Source organism: Ascaphus truei, chromosome 7 (genome assembly GCF_040206685.1).
Source record: "Ascaphus truei isolate aAscTru1 chromosome 7, aAscTru1.hap1, whole genome shotgun sequence".
NCBI classification, from domain to species: domain Eukaryota; kingdom Metazoa; phylum Chordata; class Amphibia; order Anura; family Ascaphidae; genus Ascaphus; species Ascaphus truei.
In genome coordinates, this window is record NC_134489.1 from 57,967,845 (window position 1) to 57,989,536 (window position 21,692).

Consider the following 21,692-nt stretch of genomic DNA (forward strand, 5'->3'; position numbering starts at 1 on the left):
TGTTTTCAGCAAAAATCCAGCGCCTGTCACTGAACCACATCTGGAGACCAGATCTGGATTTCCACAGATTCACACACAAATCCTTTAACAGGAAAATAATCCCATCTATACATTTCAGACCTGTTCTATCATTACTGACTAGCTGATGTAAAGATGCAAAGTATGTTTCAGCTCCGATCGTCATGCTTCCGCACCCTTTTTATTAATACTTTACTATGCTATACTAAGTTTGATTTCACAGGGGATATTGCCTTGGGGTGACGGGGTGATTGTAACACTCCTGAAAATAAACGTGATTCCTGCATAAGGATACGGAGCGTGTATATACGCTACCAGCCTCGGCTTTACAGAAACCAGAGCTCAAGTAAACAAACATAACAGGCTATTTAGGCAGCCGAAAATGTACAATTTCCAAACTCAACATGAAATAATACAACTTTATAGAATTGATAATGAATGATAGTTGTGGCTTTGCCTAACCATGTTACTTGTGTAAGATTAACTGAGAGACCATTCCAAGGAGAGTGGGAGAGTGGTGGAGGAGTGGAAAGAGGTAATATGAACTGTCCTGGATAGGTACTTTAAAATTGCTATGCACGAATGCGGTGCAGTTATTGTGTATGTATGTATGTATGTATATATATATATATATATATATATATATATATATATATATATATATATATATATATATTTTTTTTTTATATAGCACCATCTGTGTACATAGCGCTTCACAGCAGTACTACACTTGACATAATAATATAACACATAATGGGAATAAGCGCTTCAGCCATAAAAGTAACAATAGAAAAAGGAAACCCTGGCCTGAAGAGCTTACAATCCAAGTGGTAAGTGGGAAAAATTTACAGAGACAGTAGGTGGGTGTTATGGTAAGGGCGTCTGCAAGGGGTCAAGGCCAGTGCATGAGATATCAGTCACCGGAGGTACCCATATGCTTCCTTAAATAGGTGTTGTAAGAAAGGTCTTTTGTTTCATAAATCCTCTCACCTGTCATATCACAGCCCAAGATTTCCATCCTCATGCCCATCCCAGCTGGAGACCACCTTTCTGGGTAAACTCGGATGAGCTGCGCAGCCACGGGATCAAACCGGCGTACCTCAGGAGTGTCATAGTGCATATTTCCCTCAAACAGCTGAAAGGGAGAAGACAGGAGAGGCACGTAAGTACATATAGCAGCAAAGGATTCTGGGAAGCCTGCTAATGCTTTGTGGTATACAACAAGTTTAGCATCCTGAAGGTGAAGAGGACACTTCCCCCTTCACAAGGAAATAGAAGAAGTACTTAATTAATTCAATGTAATTAAAATGATTATTATACCCCTCAGTACATACAGTGGCTAATTAGCAGTACAACAAAAGACAGAAATGCCCAATGCTACATCCAATATGACAAAAATACACAGTGAAATACCTATATATTCTCTTATATATATTATGTGGTATGTTTTGGGGTTTCTTGAGCTTGCTGGGATTCTGTGTGTTAATTAGCAGTACCACAAGGTATTTTGGATTTGTGTTAATAAGAAAGCCCTTATCCACAGGACAATTAATACTCACTTCATAGAACAGAAGATATGTTTTTAATTCAGGCCAGCTTCACTGATTAAAGGGTAGCCCCCATAGCAGGTTAGAAAACTAAAACAAACAACTTATCAGTGTAATTGGCTTTCTTAAAACATTCAATATTTTTTAAACTTCTTTAGCTTCTTTGCAGCTCCAACCTGCTGAATTTAAGCCTATCAACTTCTTATGTGTATCTGTTTCACTAATGATAGCTTCGTAATGATTATACAATGGACAAAACAGACAATTCACCTCTAGTTTCTGGACTGACAAACCGTCTTATCACCAGGAAGACAGATTTAAAAAAAACTCCAACACCCTTAGTTTACCATGCAAACAATGAAAACATGAATACAAATTATTACACTTGACCGATTTTTATTTCTATCATCTACATTTACCCTAATGAACATGTTCTACTTCCCTTTCTTCCTTGGGGCATTGGCCCCTTTAAAGCTGCAGACCAAGCAATATCCTATATGTGGTTTTTTTATAAACCAGTTCTGTACTGTGAGAAAATACTTGGAGCAGGTTTTTTTATAACAAATCTGAATGACATTTTTAATGTATTATAATGTAACAAGCATTTTTTGTTTCTATAGCAACCATTTACAAAGTCACATCCCCTTTCTCTTCTGAAACAGGATCTGGCACACCCATTTTTGAGTCCTACCCTCTCTCTAGCAGTGCACCAATTGTATCTGGTGACTGCCTGGTCCAGTGGCGTAGCTAGATATGTACAGGCCCCTGGGCCAAAAAAAATGTCAGGGCCCCATTTATACTAATAGTGACTGCAATTTTTTTCCTCCCCCATCCTCTCTCTCATCATCCCACCTCCCCGTCATAATCATCTCTCTCCCATCATAATCATCTCTCCCCCTCCCCCACTTCTCATCTCCCCCACCATCATCATCATCACCTCATCTCCCACACCATCATCATCTTTACATCACCTCCCCCGCCATCATCATCACCTCATCTCACCACGGGCCCCACCATCATCAGCACCTCTCTCCGCCCTCCTCCCCCATGCCTCCCTGTGAGTGCTCCAGCCTTAAACAGAGGATAAGCCGCAGAGGAATCAGCAGCTGTTACACTGGCAGAGCAGGAAAGCAGGGGAGGAGCATGCTCTACTGGTCTGACCTGGAAGTCTTTCTTACTTCCGGTATCAGCTCTGTAACAGTTGCTGATTCCTCTCAGGCTTAACGCCGGGGTCGTCGCCATGAGCCGCCGATAGGGGGCGGGGGGAGAGAGCGGCCCCCTAACAGCGCGGGTCCCCGGGCTTTGGCCGGCCTATAGCTACGCCGCTGGCCTGGTCACATGATCTTCCCCACAGAACTTTGCATCTTTGATTCTCTTCTGCTGCACTGCCAGCCATTTAGTGAACCCCCTGAGCCCAATCTTCGCCGATCGATCACAGGAGAATGGATCGTTCGGCATCTCAGCTAATTACTCATCATTGTGTGGATTGTATTGATGCACATATTAAAGGGGGGGGGGGGGGGTAAAAAAGGCAGATTAGACTGCTGCTTTAACTGAAAGAAAGATGCTGCACTACTGTGTGTGTATTTTTAACACTATTAGTCATTTATAGCTCTTATTATAGCATTGAAAATAGGATGCATATAGTTTATGAAACACTATTCTACACATGCTGCTGCACCTCACTGCAGTAAAGCTGCATGAAATATATCCTCCGTGGCTGGCCATACCTTTACTTGCTCCGTCCTCAAGTCCTGGATGAATTCCCAGTTATTTCCATCCAGGCTGTGGGCCACTTTGAACTTCCGTACAAATGCCCTATTCTCAGTAGTGGGCAGGCTGTCTCCCCCGCGTGCCCCCTGTATGATGACTCCTTTGACAGTCTTGGGGACACCCAAGTCCATCTGCAGCCACTCCGCTCCCACCTGCGCCTGTGAGATGTGTGTGTACCAGCCGGAGCGACTGCTCACCAGACGCGCTACGCCAGGAGACCAGAGGTACTCTCGGGTGGAGGATGCTGTAATCTGGGAGTCCGAGATGAGACCAGACATCATCCCCATCATGTTAGAGCAGGGAGAATCTGCACAGGCAGAGAGAGAGATACATAGGTGAAATACCTATCTATATGTCAGTAGCTATTTCTTTTTTAAATATGAACTTTATTTTTATATTAAAGTTTTTCAATTATTTATAAGGTGCCATTATCATTATTGATTTATAAGGGGCGTTGAAAACCAAACACCATATTAATTAATGAATATATTATTTATAAGAGATAAGGACGCTATATAAATGTGGTTATAAATAAATAAATGATTACACTATAGAGCAAAAATCTCATTCTCTAAATTATGTTCACTCCTACAAATATAATTTACCCGTCATTTTCTTAATAATAAGACTTTTCTATCTCAATATATATATATATATATATATATATATATATATATATATATATATATATATACGCATAAATACACACAAGTGTACACATACATATAAATATATACACATGCACACACACACACATCTATATATATATATATATATATATATATATATATATATATATATATATATATATATATATAATATAATATAATATATATATATTATGATGTGTTATATTATTATATATAACGTTGTAGATGGACGCCGAGGGGTACAGATTACCTAGGAAGACTCAAGCCTACAAATGCAGTTTTTTATTGAGAGATTGACCATTCTCGCTCTATCCTAAAATAATTATATATATATTATATATATATATGCAAATATAGCTGTATGGTCATCTGCATGTCTTAGGCAGGTCTGCAACCCCACCTTTCCCCATTATCACCCAGCATACAGCACTTCCACTGCAGCAAGGGATTCTGGGAAATGACATGCAAATGAGCACACAGTGTCACTTTTTGCCTCAATAACCATTTTTAACATGGTTCCCTATAGGCTTAAGCTTGCTGCATGGTCACAGCTTTGAGCACAGCCAGGGTTAAGGTGCATACCCAGAAAACCACCCACAGACAGCTGTTTCGACCTTGATGGGTCTCATCAGTGTGGGGTTGATTTTACTGGGAATGCAAGAGAGGCTTATGGGATAGGCTAAACCATAATACTGAGTTAAGTTATGGTGAGTAAAAAAAGTGACAAAAACCCTCCACAGGAATGCAAATCTGCAAATATAGCTGTATGGTCATCTGCATGTCTTAGGCAGGTCTGCATATATATATATATATATATATATATATATATATATATATATATATATATATATATATAATACATATACACATACACACAAATGGATATATACACATACACACATACAGATATTCACAAACACACTTTATAAATAATGATGTGCACAGATAATATTAACAGTGAAGTGCTCAGAACCTCTAGTATATAAAAAGCCAAACCTGTAATCTTGCAGCCGTACAGCTCCAACCGCAGGGCGATTCCACTGTGCCAGGTCTGAGGACGGACCCGGACAAATCGGGTCAGCACAGGCTGAGGAATCTTGTTCAGAACCACTTCCGTTGGGTCATTATTCCCTGGGAATATCTACAAAGCGAAGGGAATGAACCTGTTAGACATGTCACTGCCATCAGTTCACTCTTGTCTTAGAAGGGACTGACCCTTTAAAAAAATAAATACATAAACCTCACAAAACATGCTTTTTAAAAATAATGTATCACAAACTGCAGTGTTAACTGCTTCCCTGTCTGTGCTGCGAGCGCATCTGTCAGAGAAAGGGTTAAAGACAGCATTAGAGTGCCCAAATAGGAGAATAGACACGATAGTGGGTACCAAATCTGAAACTTCACGGATCCGGCGTTCAGCCTGAAATCAGAGTCGCATTTCGGAACAACTTTTCAAATCTGAATTTTAAAAAAAGGGTTTTCTTTTTTTTTTCTTTCTAAACCAGTCAAGCTTTTATTTTTAATTTTTTTTTAAACCATTAACAAGAAAACAAACTTTTGAAAAAAAGTTCGAAAATTTCGATCCAATTTCCAATTTCGTTTTTTTCTCAAAATTGTCCAAAAAGTCCAAAACATGAAGAAAAAAAATTTGAACCAAAACACCAGTGAACATGGTCGTAAAAACCTACAGCACCCAAACTCCTTAACACACCTCAATGCAGCTTCTGTACTGAACTGTACTGAACATCAAGCCACTGCAGATATTTCTAATTACTGAACGGAGACATAATTGTCACTATTAGTTCCCTATGACCTTTGCTGTAAGGGGAAAGGGTGGCTCTGCCCAGTGGGTTAGAGGACAGCACATGTGGTCAATGTGGCAGACCTGGCATGGGTGTGGCTAGGCTACTTATTTTTATATGTACATGGTGCCAGAAACCTTTCGAATGGTTAAATCAGGGGTTCTCAACTCCAGTCTTCAAGAGCCCCCCAACAGGTCAAGTTTTCAGGATATCCCTGCTTCAGCACAGGTGGCTCAATTAGTGGCTCCCTGCTCCAGCACAAGTGGCTCAAGCTGAGGCTCTGTCGAAGACTGCGCCACCTCTGTTGAAGCTGGGATATCCTTATAAGTTGACCTGTTGGGGGGACTTGAGAACTGGAGTTGATAACCTCTGGGTTGAATCATGAAGGTATTTTAATCTTAGGCCAGTGATGAGAGAAAATAGGGAGAACTGCTAAGTAAATAAGGACTGATTATCTTTATATATAATGATGCCTGATTATTGCAAAAGAGGAAAGGGGGGTAACGGTTTTAGAACCAGGCATAAAAATGCGACATTAAATTATCTTACACAGGAATGCATTCATCTTTTTGTGGATTAGGCCAACGGGGAATAAAAATATGTCTACCATTTACACATGAGATGTGCTTGTGTGGAAAAATGGGGAAAAGGGGGGGGGGGAAGCAAGGCAAGGGGAGGAAAGGCATACGGGATTTCTGGCATTAATTAGGGTTCAATAATGTCAAAAGACTTCCGTCCCGGGATTCCATGGAAAAGCCATAGCTTTGTCTCCGAACTAGCACATCCTGTTAATGTGAGTTGTTGTTTGCTTCCAAGCGGTGCTTGTTTGTTTCCCATGACATAGCTAGGGGTCCCCATCCAGCCCTGAAAGGGTTCAAATAAATCAATAAACCCATTAACCTCCTTTTTCTTTTTTAATGAATGCAGCATTTTACGCTTTCTACTTTATTCATTTATTTTACCTGAAATGGAGGTCCTGTGGAGCTCATCCCCGCCCCCCACACTTTCCCAGAATATGTGGCCGCCAGAGACAAAATGGCAGCAGGTTCAGGTCTCAGCCTGAGGGCCAACATAAAAACCACAACTTTTCTATTGGTGACACCCCCCGGGGCTGTTTGTAGTCCGAAGGTCATATTTGTAGTTTTTTTTGTGTGTCAAAAAAAGCTAACAAAAAAAAGCTAACAAATATCTGGGGAACTAGTGGGCCGTGGATGTTCGTGCTGTAAAAGTCCAATTTTACAAAATACCATCTGCCTTTCAGTTGTTTACCGTACGGTATATCGTACTCTTTTCCAAGTAGTGTATAAAGAACTTGGCTCCTCGTTCGAAAAGGATTGTGCTGTCCTTGCATAGTACCACTGCTTCCCACCCCACCCATCCCCCCCATCCCCCATCCACCCCCCCCATCCCCCATCCACCCCCCCCCATCCCCCATCCACACCCCCCCCCATCCCCCATCCACACCCCCCATCACCCATCCACCCCCCCCCCATCCACCCCCCCCCATCCCCCATCCATCCCCCCCCATCCCCCATCCATCCCCCCATCCCCCATCCATCATCCCCCATTTAACTATTTAGCTGCAGCGCAGGTGCTAAATGGCACCACAATTGCCAGCCTATCCCCTTTAAGTGGTTGTGAGTTTCAGTGCTTTCTGGCAGCTAAGGGGTTAACCCAGAGGCGTTCAACTCCAGCCCTCAAGAACCCCCAACAAGTCAGGTGTTAAGGATATCCCAGCTTCAGCACAGGTGGCTCAATCAGGAGGCAGTGATAAGATAGGCACGGAGAACCCATTAAAGCCTCTATTGCACTTAGACAATCAAAAAAAAAAAGTGGCTACAAACCGAGTTTGCTTCTCCCTCCTAATCACATAATTCCCTGTCCAATCCTCCAGCGGTTAAAGAGAAATACTGATTATCTTTTTTTGTAGGGCCTCTTAAAGGAGCAATCCAAGCAATATCCTATATGTGTTTCTTTTTTTAAATAAATCTGTTCTGTATTAGATAATACTTACTGCATTTTTTTAAATTCAACTCTTAATGCCATTTTGAATGAGTTTTAAAGCAATACTATATTCTGTCTTTTTTTGTATATGTAAAGCACCTGACAATGTATAATTTTACATTCTTACCTAAGCTGGCAATCGTTTGGTGCTCCTGTTAAAAATCTGTAAAAATCCTGATTGTGTGCCTAACATAATGGCCACCTTTGAGTTTCAATCAGTCCTTCAGGCAGTGTAAATCAGCAGCTACAATGTATCCTGATATTACCAAGGTAACAATACCAATTGTCACCGTTTACAGCTCAAACTGTAGGGAACATTGGCAACACTCTCCTGTTTGTGATAATGTGTTTCCAATATTCCCAGCAAATTGAGCTGCAAACTGTAACAATATTTCAAGTGCTAACATTTTCTCCTTCACAGGGAAGCATTTTCAGAGCAGTTTGATTGGAGGGTTTTCACAGCCCCTGCTTCAAAATGTCTGTTTCAACAAACGCTAAAGATTAAGGGCCTCATGCAGAGAGCAGCGCTATGCAGAATTGGAGAGGGGGAAACATTTTACCTTTTTTGGAGAGTTTTTATCTCCATATGCAGAAAGGGCAGAAAACTGCCTTTCTGCATATGGAGAGTTTCTACCAGCGCTATTAGCGCTGTTGAAACTATTGGGGAAAAAATCGCGTTTTTTTTTTTCCCCCTCTCCACCGGCCGCGGAGCGCCAGCTGCTTGGTGGAGAGGGAAAATGTTGAAAATCGCGCCATTTTTTTGGCGCGAGCAGCCACTAGATGGCGATCGCGGCTCTCTGCATACGGCAGAGAAAAAAACTGGAGAGATTTTAAACTCTCCAGGCGCGCGGCGAATTTGAAGGGAAAAAAAAAAAAGGCGCTTTTTTTTAAACTTGCCGGTTTCTGCCTTTCTGAAGGCAGAATCCGCCAATTAATGCCGCTTTCCATGTTAGCGCTGCTCTCTGCATGAGGCCCTATGTATGGCAGGGACTCTCAACTCCAGTCCTCCACATCCTCCCCCCTACGTCCCCCAAGAGGTCAGGTTTTCAGGATATCCCTGCTTCAGCACAGTTGGCTCAATCAATGGCTCAGTCAAAGAGTCTGCTTCAGCACAGGTGGCTCAATCAGTGATTGAACCACCTGTGCTGAAGCAGACTCTTTGACTGAGCCAACTGTGCTGAAGCAGGGATATCCTGAAAACCTGACCTGTTGGGGTGCGTAGGGGGGAGGATTTTGAGGACTGGAGTTGAGAACCCCAGCAGCATGGTGTTTCACAGCACAAAGGGCAGAGTGGGGTCTGAACTGAGCTCACAAACAGGGAGCAGCGGGTTCGAATTTTCCCCTTTGTAAAGCATAACCAATGCACTTTTCACTCTCACACGCCCGCCTATATTTTTCTCCCCTTGCTCTAAAGCTGCATTACTTTCAGCTGCTGCGGGAGAGCTGCCAGCTTCACAGTTAGAAGTCACTGTAAAGTTAAAGCACCATTAAATGCGAAAGGCAATTTATTTACAGCCCTCAACTCCCCACTCCTTTAATATTAACTATGCTTCGGCTATCGGTGTTACAGGGCGGTGCAAGGGTGCAGACATGTTTGATATTTGATTTGTGACTCTCTCTGCCATCTGTGCGTTTGTACTGCACCTGTAGGTTCCTTGTGGGATTATCTTGCTCCCCCCCCCCTAAATGTATAGAGAAGGAGAAAGTGCGTTAGAAGGCTGTGTGCTAACAGGATAAGGATTTCCAGACTTCATCCGTGTGGAATTTGGGGATTGTAGGAGCTGCTGATAGATGATTTCAACTGGAGGGACTCAGGAAAAAATAATAGGTAAGCAGCAGTCCTAAATAGGACACTCTGTACAGTGCTCATTTAGCAGGACAACTCTGCCCTTTAAAGGAGCAATTCATGCCCTTTTTTCAGTTATTTTTTTAACACAGGGTTGAATCAGGGGGTCTCTGGAGCTGCATCCCATTCATTTCAGCTTCAGGGACCCCCTGCTTCCTGAAATACTTACCTCCAGTGGGTGTGCCGGTATCTCGGTAACGTCTAACGCACCAGCGTCACGCACATCATGATTAGAGATGGGCCCATTATGGGGGCGCATATGGATCTGCAGCGGATTGGGCCGGTTCCTTTGGTCCGCGGATTTTCCGTGAAGGGCGATTCGCGTCTGGCGGATTTTTTTACTATTATTATTACCAATACACTCGGCGGATTCCGCAACCCCGTGGACGGATTTGCAGAATCCAATCTGCAGATTCAGCAAACCGCTGGCGGATTCTTAAGAATCCACCGACTCACTGCTGAATCTGCAGGTTGGATTCTGCAAACCCGTCAACGGACTGTATCCAATGGCGGATTTGGATGAATCCGCGCCAATTTAAACCAGCAACATCCGGCCACGGATTTTATACCACAAAACTGATTTGGGGGGGAAAATGCGAGAAACAGGTTTGGGGAAATTCGCCCATCTCTGCGCATGATGTCACGGCTTCCTATTGGCCGGCAGGGCGCAGGAATTGTGAAAAGTGACCATTGCATGATCTCTGCCAGCTGAGTGGAGCCGCTACCAGCACCCCCTATGGAGCTAAGTATCTCTGGAAGTAGGGGATCCCCAGAGCTCAAATGAATGGTGTTCAGGAGAACCCCTGCTTCATTCTAATGTTAAAAAAAAATTCTAAACAAATCGCCTGCTTGGACTGCCGCTTTAAATATGCAATTCCTCCAACCACCGACATGAATGCATGGGAGAGATGTTTAAGGAGTTAAATCTGGGTGACAGACACATTTTTTACATAAGACACCTAAAATTATTTTGAAAGCGTTTTTAAATATAATTTTTTTTTCAATCTGATGCTTCGTTCAGGAGATAGAAGCGTTTGAAATATTAAGTGTCCGGGAGGTTAAAATGAAGCTCCCCCCAGAGACACGTAAAAGATTACCATGGTAACCTCAGAAGCTAGAGATAAAATCCTGATTTTTATCACACACATAAAAAGAACAGGTCATGCTCCGGGGGGCAAGACAATAACATTATATGAGCTAATAGGCTACTGGGGGAGGGCAGGGGGATTGCTGCTTTAAAATTATTTGGGGGAGCAGAAACATGGGAGAGGCGTGTTTTCCTGTAGCTCCTCCCTTTTGAGTGATGTCACTATATGCCGCTCAGGAGTTTGCAACAGCAAAGCTCCCCTCTCTCAACTGCCTCATGTGTATTGGGCCTCTACCAGGAACAGGGTGAGCTACAGGTGGGGTAAACACCCCCACCCCATTCAGAGGGCCCTGGTGAAAAGAACATTCATCTTCATTCCCAAAGAATCCAAAATCACCCAAAAATGGTTTGCCCGTCTCTAGTAAGCAGCTGCTCAGCAAATGAAAAGCTTATTCAAAGTGATGTATTTGACCTGAATTTTATAAACCGGAGTGCCCATCGTGCTTGCTAATAACATCCAGAGTGGCACACAGCACGTTCAGAGGCTTCTCTCCCGCTATCTGCAGTTACAGCCTTGAGAACTCATTAGACCAGTTTCCCTGCTCTATTCTTTGCATTTAGTATGCTGTATTAGCACCGCTGACAGCAGGAAGGGAATTCATGTCTGGTCTTTGCATTCAGCATTCGGCATCACTGCCTTCCCATCCATGGTTCGTACAAGTAAAACGAGGAGAGAGGGAGTTTCAGGAACTGCTCGATTAAAACTCAAGTCCCACTTAGCAAAGTACACTGGAGCTGCACGGGAATGATAACACTTCTCTGGGTGACGATTCTCTCCGCCACCGTTTCAGAGCTGAAGATTTATGTAAACGCGGCTTTGCATTATCAGGCCTCCTTAGAAATGCAACAGTAGGTTGCAGTTTCACACTCAAAGAAGGGGGAGATAGGCAAGGAATCAATATTTTTATTTCCAAATTATTCATTAGCATCTGTGACTTGACAAATTTGACACTGATATACAAGCTAGTGGTTTATTTCATGCTCATATTAGTCCAACAATGATGGCAACATGGGCACAGAAACGGATATAATCCATTGTCATCTATGCAGAGTTCTAGTCGCCATGTAGCTTATTGGTGGACTGAGAAGAAAATGATAACTCTTTATGAACGGCAGTGTCCACAAAGCTTGTCACTTTTAAAGAATAGTCTCAATAGCTTGTGCCCTGTCATATTTTAGGCGAATTCTCCTGCTGATCCATTGGCAAGTATCACACTTCAAACAAACATATGCACTATAACAAGTGTGTCATATGCTTCCTCTGGTTCCAGTGTTGCTGGGGAGGTATCCCTTACCTGCCAGGCCTGATTCCGGGTGCTGGTGCGCTCCCGTATCCGAGCAGAGTACACCCACGCTGTGGCCACTGGGCAGGAAGCTGCGTTCACGTCCCAGAGGGCCTTAAGCAGGGTGCTCTGCTCGGTATCCCACCTTTGTTTTTCTTTTAAACTCCACGTCCTCCTTTAGTGCACTTTATTTTTAGTTAGAGGTGCACTTACATACTGGTTTTTGTTATATATTTGTTTTGAACCTTTTCTTTTCTGGTTGGTCCTAAATGACCAACTAGATGCTGTATTCAGTTATAAGGTTTCAAATATTCTGGTTCCAGTATTGCCAACCTAACTTCATGTCTACTTGCTATTGTAATCCAGTGTGCCGATTTTCCAGGTATCCTTATTCCATAGAAATGCAGGAAGGACTATAATGAATCAATATACACCTGGTTTATGTGTAAACAAAAGCACAAACTGGATCAAAGTCTTATAATGACATGGAATTGGCAATACTTAAACCTAAGAGCACTCCTCAGCCTGACCAGGTCAGAATCATTGCTAAGTAGATTGATATATCACTGCCCGGTCTAAAACACTGTTTTGGTATCCATTGAATGTCCAAACCAGTACTTTTTACAACTGGTAAGTGTTATTGGACCTGGGATATAGTTCCCAGCTCTGTAGATTTTCTAATGCACTCTGCAAAGAAAATACATTTAAGCTCTGATTCCTAGTTCCAGCTGGCAATGAGCCCACCCCCATCCCAGGCAGCAGGGAGTAATTCAGAGAAGCCTTTAATGGGTTGACACATATATAGATGTGTATACGTTTATTTAAACGGCTGCCTCCTTTGTGGCGTGGAGTCAAGATGCGGCAGATTTGACAAATGTATTTGGCATGGCAGCACAGACTGAACACATCACAGATACTGCAGTGATGCGCCATGATGCCTTATTTAAAGTTTCCAGCATTAAATAACCCCTTGTTGATGATGTGTCCTTTTTGCTGTATACTGTTATCCTTTCTATTTTATAGCTATGCTTTACTACACCTGCAGATATTTGCTTATTCTCCTCCCATAGGAATAAGATTATTTCAATGATTTCTTCTTTTCTGTTTTCAAAGCATCTGCACAGTACCACTATTTTGTCATGACACACGTGTCACATCTGTGGCTTCTTGGTGGTGAAGTGTCTTGACCTTTTCTCCTCTCCCCCCTGAATGTTTGTGTTATTAGGCTGGTGTTACACAAACAGCCAGAGTTAACCTCCCACGGGAACATGCTAAACTCACAGAACATGCTACATTTCCTTCAAAGAGCTGCAGATGGTGGAGCAGGCGGAAGACTTAATGCATCTCTGCCAAGTGTGATTGCTATACCAGATCCTGATAAGCTACATCCTCCCCCCTTTGTAATGACCAGCCTTCTAATTCTCATGGATATAATACAGAGAAAAGTGCAGCAGACCATTCCAGCATCAGAAGCAACAAACCCTTCCAAAAATTATTATTATTTTTTTTTGCCAAAAATACTTTCCTTATATTATTTTAAATTTGATGTGATAAATCACATAATAAGCATCTGCTCAGTGGCCACAAACATATGTTGCTTATGTAGCAGGGCCACCCCTAACTACTATTCTACCCAATGGGCTGGCAGTAAACCCTGGTACTACGGTTGCCAGTAGTTGGTATGGGGTTTCCCCCTCGCCTTTGGTACTGCACTTGAGTGACAGCAGGGGGTGTTACATCCTGTTGTTGCTGGGACAACGGGGTGCCCGCCTCCTGGCTGTACTTAAGGGCATGACCGCCCTAAAGTTAGAAGTGTGCCTTCCCCCACTTGAGGAAGGCAGGTCACACATTGGAGAGGCTACATATTGGACCTACTCTATTCCTCTTCCCCTTGGTGGAGAGCGAGTGTGGACCATTCATGTGGACCATAGTATGTATCATGGAAAAATTGCACTTACAAATAAAGGGACGCTAGTTGTCTGATTGACACTGGATATCTCTATAAGAGAAGGCGCTTGCTGCTTGATTGACACTGGATATTCATGGGCGAATAGGAGCTAGCTATTTGGGTGACACTGGATATTTATGGGCGAATAGGAGCTAGCTGTTTGAATGACACTGGATATTCATGGGAGAGGAGGAGCTAGCTATTTGAGTGACACTGGATATTCATGGGAGAGGAGTAGCTAGCTGAATGAGTGATAATGGATATTCCTGGAAGGCGAGGAGCTAGCTTACCAGCTGCCATTGGATGGTCCTAAAAGGGGAGGACCTTTTCATTAAATTCAGATGAAGCCATAACAGAAATCCCTGAAGAAGAGCCATACAACTAGGCAAATCCATTTCCCATAAGATATGTTCTCTTGGTCAAACCGATATTACCTCAACTACTTTTCTGTTGTGCAGAATAATGAACGAATTAACCCTTCTCCCCCGTTTTCTTTGAGAACAGCCCCTGGGCAGCTGCTGCATGAAATCATTTGCTGAAAGTCTCCCTTACAAGTTTCAGGCCTCACTAGCTTCTGTACTGGAGCTTCACGTGGTTTTGTGATTGTTTTCACAGCATGCACAGGGACTGGACATAAATTCTAAATGAATTCCATGCACAGGAGGTGACACAGGGATGGGAAAACATTTTCCCCTTGACTTACTGTCAAGGAGTCTACAGCAGTGTAGGAATGCAAGGTCTGGTTTACTTTGCTGTCAAGAACTAGGAACTCTATTAATAAGCCTTCTTCGCTGCCAGAGGGCCCGTGACACACACTGCACAGCAAACGGATTCATTTCGACTCAATTGGAAACAGCTGCCCTAAATATCATTTCATAGAAGAGCACAAGCGTGATGAAACGTTACAAGAAATGACTCGGCACCAGAAATGTGGTGGCAGGCCAGACAGCCAATGTTACATATCAAGTCTCTATTCGTTTAGCAAGATGTCCACGCAGTTAAACGGACATGGATGCAGTATCCCATCCTCCTACCACTCAGCAAAAATGCTACCAAATGGCTCCATTGGGACAATCTGTCAGTAAATTGGTAGCGTAGTGGTAACCATTCAATGTTTCCAGAGAACTTCCCCATGGCGATCCAACACAACCATAACTTGTTTATCTAATCCTGGTTATCCTGATGCCAAACCGTAACTCCACCCTCGATTTCTCTTTTAGTAAGAGTGAAACAGAGATGTGCAGTGTTGTGAAGGGTGTTCACCACCTACGTGCCCAGGGCGTCAATGCGTGGCTTCGCTGAAATGCAAAGTACTTTCCCTACCTGTCCCTTCATCGTCGCAATCACCTATCCCTTCACGCCTCGAATTGGTTCAAGAGGAAAGTCCCGCTAACCTTAAACAACTTGAGTAGCCATTAGGAAACCTGGTCTTACCTTGTGGTTTTTGCCATGCCGAAACATCATCCAGTCCTCCCCGTTGGTGCTGACTTCCAGCTTGTAGGATTTGACGTAGTAGACAGTCTGAGTTTCTTTGGAAACGGCACCTTGGGTTGCGACAGCTGTCAGCAGGGTCAAGAAGCGGAGGTCCACCTGTGAGCGTATTAAAGGGAACATGGTAAATGACAGTGGTATTCACTCCATGATATTATAGCTGATATTAAGCGCAGTCACCAATCTCCCACTGCTGCAAGATGCCTTTACAGCTTCATGCACAATCCCCAATAATCTACACAGGCGCATATTGTTCACTAGCAAAAGTCATTCAGGTTTTCAAAGCAGCAATTCTCTGTGGAAGTTTTTTTTTTTGGGGGGGGGGGGGAGTTTTAATCATCTGAACCAAAGTTTATCCTTGATCCCTTCTATGTCCGGTGACTTCACTGTCCTACATGTTTACTCCTTTTGAACAGGTGGGGAGGGGAGAATATTTCCTCCCAGGGACAGAAAATATCTTCTTTGTCATGCTAGATCTGGGGCAGCCAATAGAAAGCTGCAACATTGACACTGCGGCTTTCTTGGCCATGTGTGTGGATTTTTGTGTCAAACAACAGCACAAAAAAAACTCCAAATATCTTGTGAACCGGCGGGTCACCAGACATCAGGGGACCATGAATCAGGTCCGGTTCAGATGAGATTTTTTTTTTGTATCACTGTTTTTTGGGGGGCATTGCGGTTTGTAACATGTGTGTATGGTTGCCTTTAATGTTAAGTCATGTAACCTGTGTGTGAAAGAGCATGCGAGCATGCTGCGGTAGAATATCATAGTGCAGCCCCAGCTTTGCATATGACTTTTAAAGTGTGCTAAGGTCTTGGGAGCAGTTAACACCCCTATGATGTGATGCAGAAGGCAGACTATGCGGTCCTGCCGTTTTGTTTAAAAAAATTAAAAAAATCAAATGTAGCAACAGTCCAAGACACTGCATTTTTGCTTGGTGGCTTTTCTTCCTTGCCAGATTACTAATGTGGAATAAATTATCCCGATAGTTGGCAGTTGGACACAGCCCTGCTGAGACAGTGTTCTTTCCCTTGGATCCATAGGTGGGACGGGCAGGTCCCTGTCCTACACAATGTCACTGCTGTTTTAGTTTGACCTTCACACTAAAGGGGAGTTTTAGCAAATGCTACTTAAACCTGCTAGACTTTTTACCTCCCATCTCCCCACTCCCCAACTCTGAATGTGAACTTGCTTCAATATCTAATAATACTGACAGTGCAATTCCAGGTGTATCTACAGCACCTTTGCAGTCAAAAGGTCTTGCCAAGCATAAGCAATGGCAAGGGGTAACAATAGCAGGTCAAATAACTATGTTTCACCCTTACATACCACTTTATAATGACGCAGAGTATCTCTTTCCCTCATCTGCTTCATCACGTTCTAAAATAACATATTACAGACATCTACAGAGCAACATCCTCCCAGATGTATATACATATTTGGAAGGGTTAGAGTCAGCAATAGGGGGTCTACGTATTAATAGATGCAATAAATCATACTATTATTGATGAGTCAATAGTAATTATTTGTTTACTTTTCCACTGCCAAAGCAACGTGGATTGACTCTATGGAAGTGAAATGGTTAATTTTGGCCCCTTTTTCTCTAAGCAAAAGTAGGTTGGGTGTGTACTTTAGTATCACAAGCCAGGTTCTCCCTACCTTCTGAATCAGTCAATGTTAAGTGATTTGTATTGTTATTGCCTTCACACCCCCATTGTACTGCACTGCAGAATATATTGTCAGTTTGTAAATAAATGCTATTATTAATAATAATAATAATAATAATACTAACTACAACTTTTTGTGGCGGCATGTATATTTCCAGGAAGGTGCATTTAAAATTGTAAACGGCTCCGAAAGTGTTCGAATTTTCTTGCGTACACTAAATCCCGGTTATACTTGGCTCGCGTCCTAAGGGAGCTGACTGGTGACGGGGTGATTTAAAGCGCTGCAGCCTGTGTCTGCAGAGGATCAATTCATTACGGCACTCCCACCAGCCTTAGCATTATGCCTCCTGACTAACAATTAATCCTGAGCATGGCGCAGCGAGTTCCACTTAGGAGGAATACCTTCCCAATGCAATGCATCGGGTTCCAAAAACCCTCCTCCACTCTAAAGCACTGCCTCATAAGGGTTTGAAATCAGCACTTGACAGGAGTATGACACATCAATACACATGATTTAGCTCAGTAGACCAGACATTGCAGCATAAGCTTCTTAACTCATCTGTTGGCATCATTTTGCAAATGGTTATCACAACAGCATTGCCAGTGTGTGCAAAATATTCCAAATATATCAAAACATGACATGTCTCTTTTATATTGCTATTCCTTTTCTCCCTAGTGAAAAATATGATTTGTAAATGTACAATTTGTAATGGTTGGGGGAAAAAAAACATCTTTGATGTTGCATGTGTAACTCCTTGTTTGTGTTTTTGGGGAGGGGGGGGGGATCTATAAAATGGATGTCAACTGCTCAATTTCTTTGTTTACAAATTGTTTCTTTTTCTGCACCTTGAAATAAGATTTTACGGAAACCAGGGAAATTCCAACTGGTATTTTGAAAATCTTGTCCTCTGTGTAAGGCAGGACCATGAGTTGTCTTACTGTCTTGTAAATATCAAGACAGTATCACGAGACCATCACGAGAGAGGAAAAGACATATTGCTGGTAGCATGTGACAGACATACCTCAGATGGGTTCCCTGACAAGCATCTAGGTTTCAATTGCAACCTAGATGCTTCCAAAAAAGTCTATATCTGTAGGTGCTCTGTAATTACTTGCTGGGCCCTCTCCTAGCGAAGAGGTTACTGCAGCAAGCCCTTATTTACCTGCAGGTATTCCTTATTGGTGTCAAGATTGGGAGTCCAGCCATTGTCATCGCTGTTAAGTCGACTCTGCTGGGCCGTCCACCTCCCATCTGTATACGTCGTGGAGGAGCTGAGCTGTTCATTGGAAATGCGACCCGACTCCATACCTAGAGGTATATTGCACTGGAAAGCTGGAGTGAAGAAGACATGTAGATTAAAATACACATCTCAACAATTCTTTTAAAAGGATTACTAAAGGGACTTTTTGTACAAGTACTGCCCCTAAATAACTATGTTGAGCCAACAGAATTTTAGATTGCCATATAGAGCTTAATTTATGATCGCTCCCTCTTACTTAATAATCACAATGTTATTATATAAGGAAAGTCATATAAATAGGTAGAGATAAAGTAATTTTCCTAAAAGTTTTGGTGCTGAGACAGGAATTGAGCCAACAACGTTGTGTGTTCGTCTAGTTTAACTCTGCAACCATTATTTATTTTTTCCAATGGAGGCTACTTTGCAAATTAGTGTCACACGAAGGCCATCATGATTCCATCCCAGAGGTGTCTGCATTAAGGCCTCTAAATTATAACTGACACTAATTGTATCAAAATGATAATTAATAATGCTGTAAAGTTGCTCCAGCCAAATTCTGCAGTGCTTTGTTTTAAAACTGAACAAGTTTAGCAGACGCTAAGGTGCTACTGAGACAGTAAGCAGAATACATAATAAGTGGGAAATGCAGATACAGCCTAATTAAAAAATCATCAACATCAATGTATGATTGTGCTCAGTTTCGCAACCTATAAACATTACAGTTTCCTTCCAAAAGATGTTCTCTAATTAAAGCTTCTCTGCGGGTATGCTGTTCCCAAGGCATTGTGGGTGGTTGCCTACAAATAAGGAAGCCTTCTAACTACAGATCCTAAATTGGAGTTTTGACCATAAACAGAAATCAAGAATAACTGTACATTTTCTATTTAAGTCTATAACAAAAGAGATAAAAAGTCACTTCTTGCAAAGCAATAATTATCCAGCAGCACTTGTAAAGGCAAATAGTTGAGACAATTAGACAGTGACTGCATAAGAATGCATTAAACTTATATTGGTGGAAATCAGTACAGTAACCTCAATAAATAAGAAATCACTGGCTTTAAACAAAACACACAGACAGAAAATCAGAATCCAAAAGGCAGGCAACCAGAACAAGATTAATAGAAAAAAATCCAGAAAACCAGAATAATGCAGGTATTCGTACATATAACAGGATCAGCTGCCTGACAAACTCAAAGAGTTAGATGAAAGTATTGTCACAGCCTGACAGTCAGGCAGAAAGATTTCCAACTCACTTTCAGGAACCTCCTGAGGGGCCAGGTAATATCGAGCCGAAAACCCATCTTTAGCCACCGCCATGTCAGTGTGAAAGGTGAGTGAAAGGATTCCAGTTGAAGAGCGGATCTCCGAGGGGGTCTTAGTGCCACAGTACCTGCCAATCAAGGGCCCCACTGCAGAGAGGAATAAGAGCATCAGTGTTATCAGCTGAGGGCATTAGGGGCCGACACATCCTTCTGTGTTCTACTAATAGCACTCTGGTGCTTTCTTATCTGCTACATGGGCCACCGGCAGTAATGGTGTATGCAGGAGGCAGCTGCAAATTCCAGTAATCGAATACAAGACGCTGCAGTCCAAAAGGTAGTGATTTGATTGCTTAGCATCTTGAAGAGATGGAAGGGAAAGAGGCAGAGAGGTTGACTTAATGGAAACCGTAGGAAGAGAAGCACTGCTGTTTTCTTGACAGTGAGCGTATTGAACAAAATATAAGTAATAACCGATGGGCCAGCCATACGCAGGAAGTCCATGTTTGCACTGTGAGGCTGAGACAAACAGGGCTAAGCACAGATGTAAAATCTCATTGGTTTTCTGTGGGTCTCACTGATTTGGAGTCCGTCTCAATGATTTTCCATTCAAATATATATTTTTTTGTGGCCCAGAACACCCAACTCTCATTGATTTTGGCCCTTGCATGTTCACATCTGTGCATGTTTGGCCCTTGCATTTGGACATCTGTGCATGTTTGGCCCTTGCATGTTGAAAACGTGTGCAACATCCTATCGGAAAGATTTAGGAGGAAAATAAGGGAGATTCTTTCAAAGGGAATAATTCCGCTTAGTAACTTAAGGTCTTAGAAGCTTAATAAGAAATGTCAACAAACACACAACACATGCTGCTTTATCTGTTACAGACATGTTACTGGTATCTCACAGATTGTGTGAGAGTCCCACTAATTCAGTGGAGTCTCACTTATGGGATTGAACACTTTTTCATCAAAATGCCATTTGTATTAGTCCAGAGCTCACTGATTTATATCTTGTGTTGTGTGGTTGAAATCTCTGTGGTCGTGGAGCTACTGTAGTTAGGGATGTATATCTTATCACTTACCACTAGGGATCCCATCCCAGATGTCCAGCCAATCGTATTTGCAGTCTCCCTCCCCGACTTGGAGGGGGTCATGCTCAAGATCAAAAGTCAGGAACTGAAGGATGATCTCCATTTTTGGCTTCGCCACGATAGTGAATGTGCAGTCCAGGTTGTGCGGGTATTTATCTGGATACCCTGGAGACTCGATGGTGCCATTGACATTGGTGAAGTTCCTGGAACAATCTTCAGAGCCTGCAGTGGCATTGACAGAAGGTAGTATCACAATAGTCAGTAGTAATCATTAGCAAACTGTAATTCTGTAGTTACCTAGCAAGTAGAGTATTTTGCACGCTAACTCCATGAAATCATGGCTCTTGACTCAGACGCTGTTTTCTAACTCTAAACCCATATTACTTTGCTTCTCAATAGTCCAACAAAGTAGGGTCAAGATTTTGAGTGCCCTTAGATGTCATGGAAGTGTTAAGGGATAGCACTCCAATGGTCCTACTATATTCCCTAGATATCATGCTATATTTACTCCTGTCCAGGGAAGATCAGGGCCATGGATTCCTTCTGATGCCAAGTGGTGGATCTGCATTCAAGGAGTTCAATGTACCATCCCCCACCAAAAAAAGGTTTTTGGAAAAAAGAATGCACTCAATATTTCCATTTGCTCCCTAAAAATCATACAATACACATTTAATGTGGTAGCGACATCAATGTTTTCTGATAACAGAAAGCAAGAGCCATTGTACCATCCCAAGAAATCCCAAATTACACAATCAGACCACACAGCATTAGTAAGTTGGGATCACTGCAGACTCCATTCAAATAGTTTTGTGAAAGGTGAAAACAAAAAAAACAAAAAAAGAGTTGGTGACCCCAAAGGAGCAATGCTTTGCTCTCCCTCATGACACTGACAGGGTTAAAGAAGACCTAGCTTGTCACTAGG

At 42.5% G+C, this 21,692-nt stretch overlaps 1 protein-coding gene across 2 annotated transcripts in view; it reads right to left on the reverse strand.

The window, feature by feature from the left end:
* Window positions 1–21,692, reverse strand: part of NRP2 (neuropilin 2) — a 115,312-nt gene that overhangs the window by 49,743 nt on the left and 43,877 nt on the right. For both annotated transcript variants that reach the window (XM_075608546.1, XM_075608548.1), the window contains exons 4-10: window positions 20,762–20,992; window positions 19,672–19,827; window positions 18,341–18,510; window positions 15,453–15,608; window positions 4,985–5,129; window positions 3,296–3,645; window positions 1,009–1,153 (exon numbers count right to left, since the gene is read on the reverse strand). In XM_075608546.1, coding sequence (XP_075464661.1) covers window positions 1,009–1,153; window positions 3,296–3,645; window positions 4,985–5,129; window positions 15,453–15,608; window positions 18,341–18,510; window positions 19,672–19,827; window positions 20,762–20,992 — 1,353 coding nt within the window. The remainder of the gene's footprint in view (window positions 1–1,008; window positions 1,154–3,295; window positions 3,646–4,984; window positions 5,130–15,452; window positions 15,609–18,340; window positions 18,511–19,671; window positions 19,828–20,761; window positions 20,993–21,692) is intronic.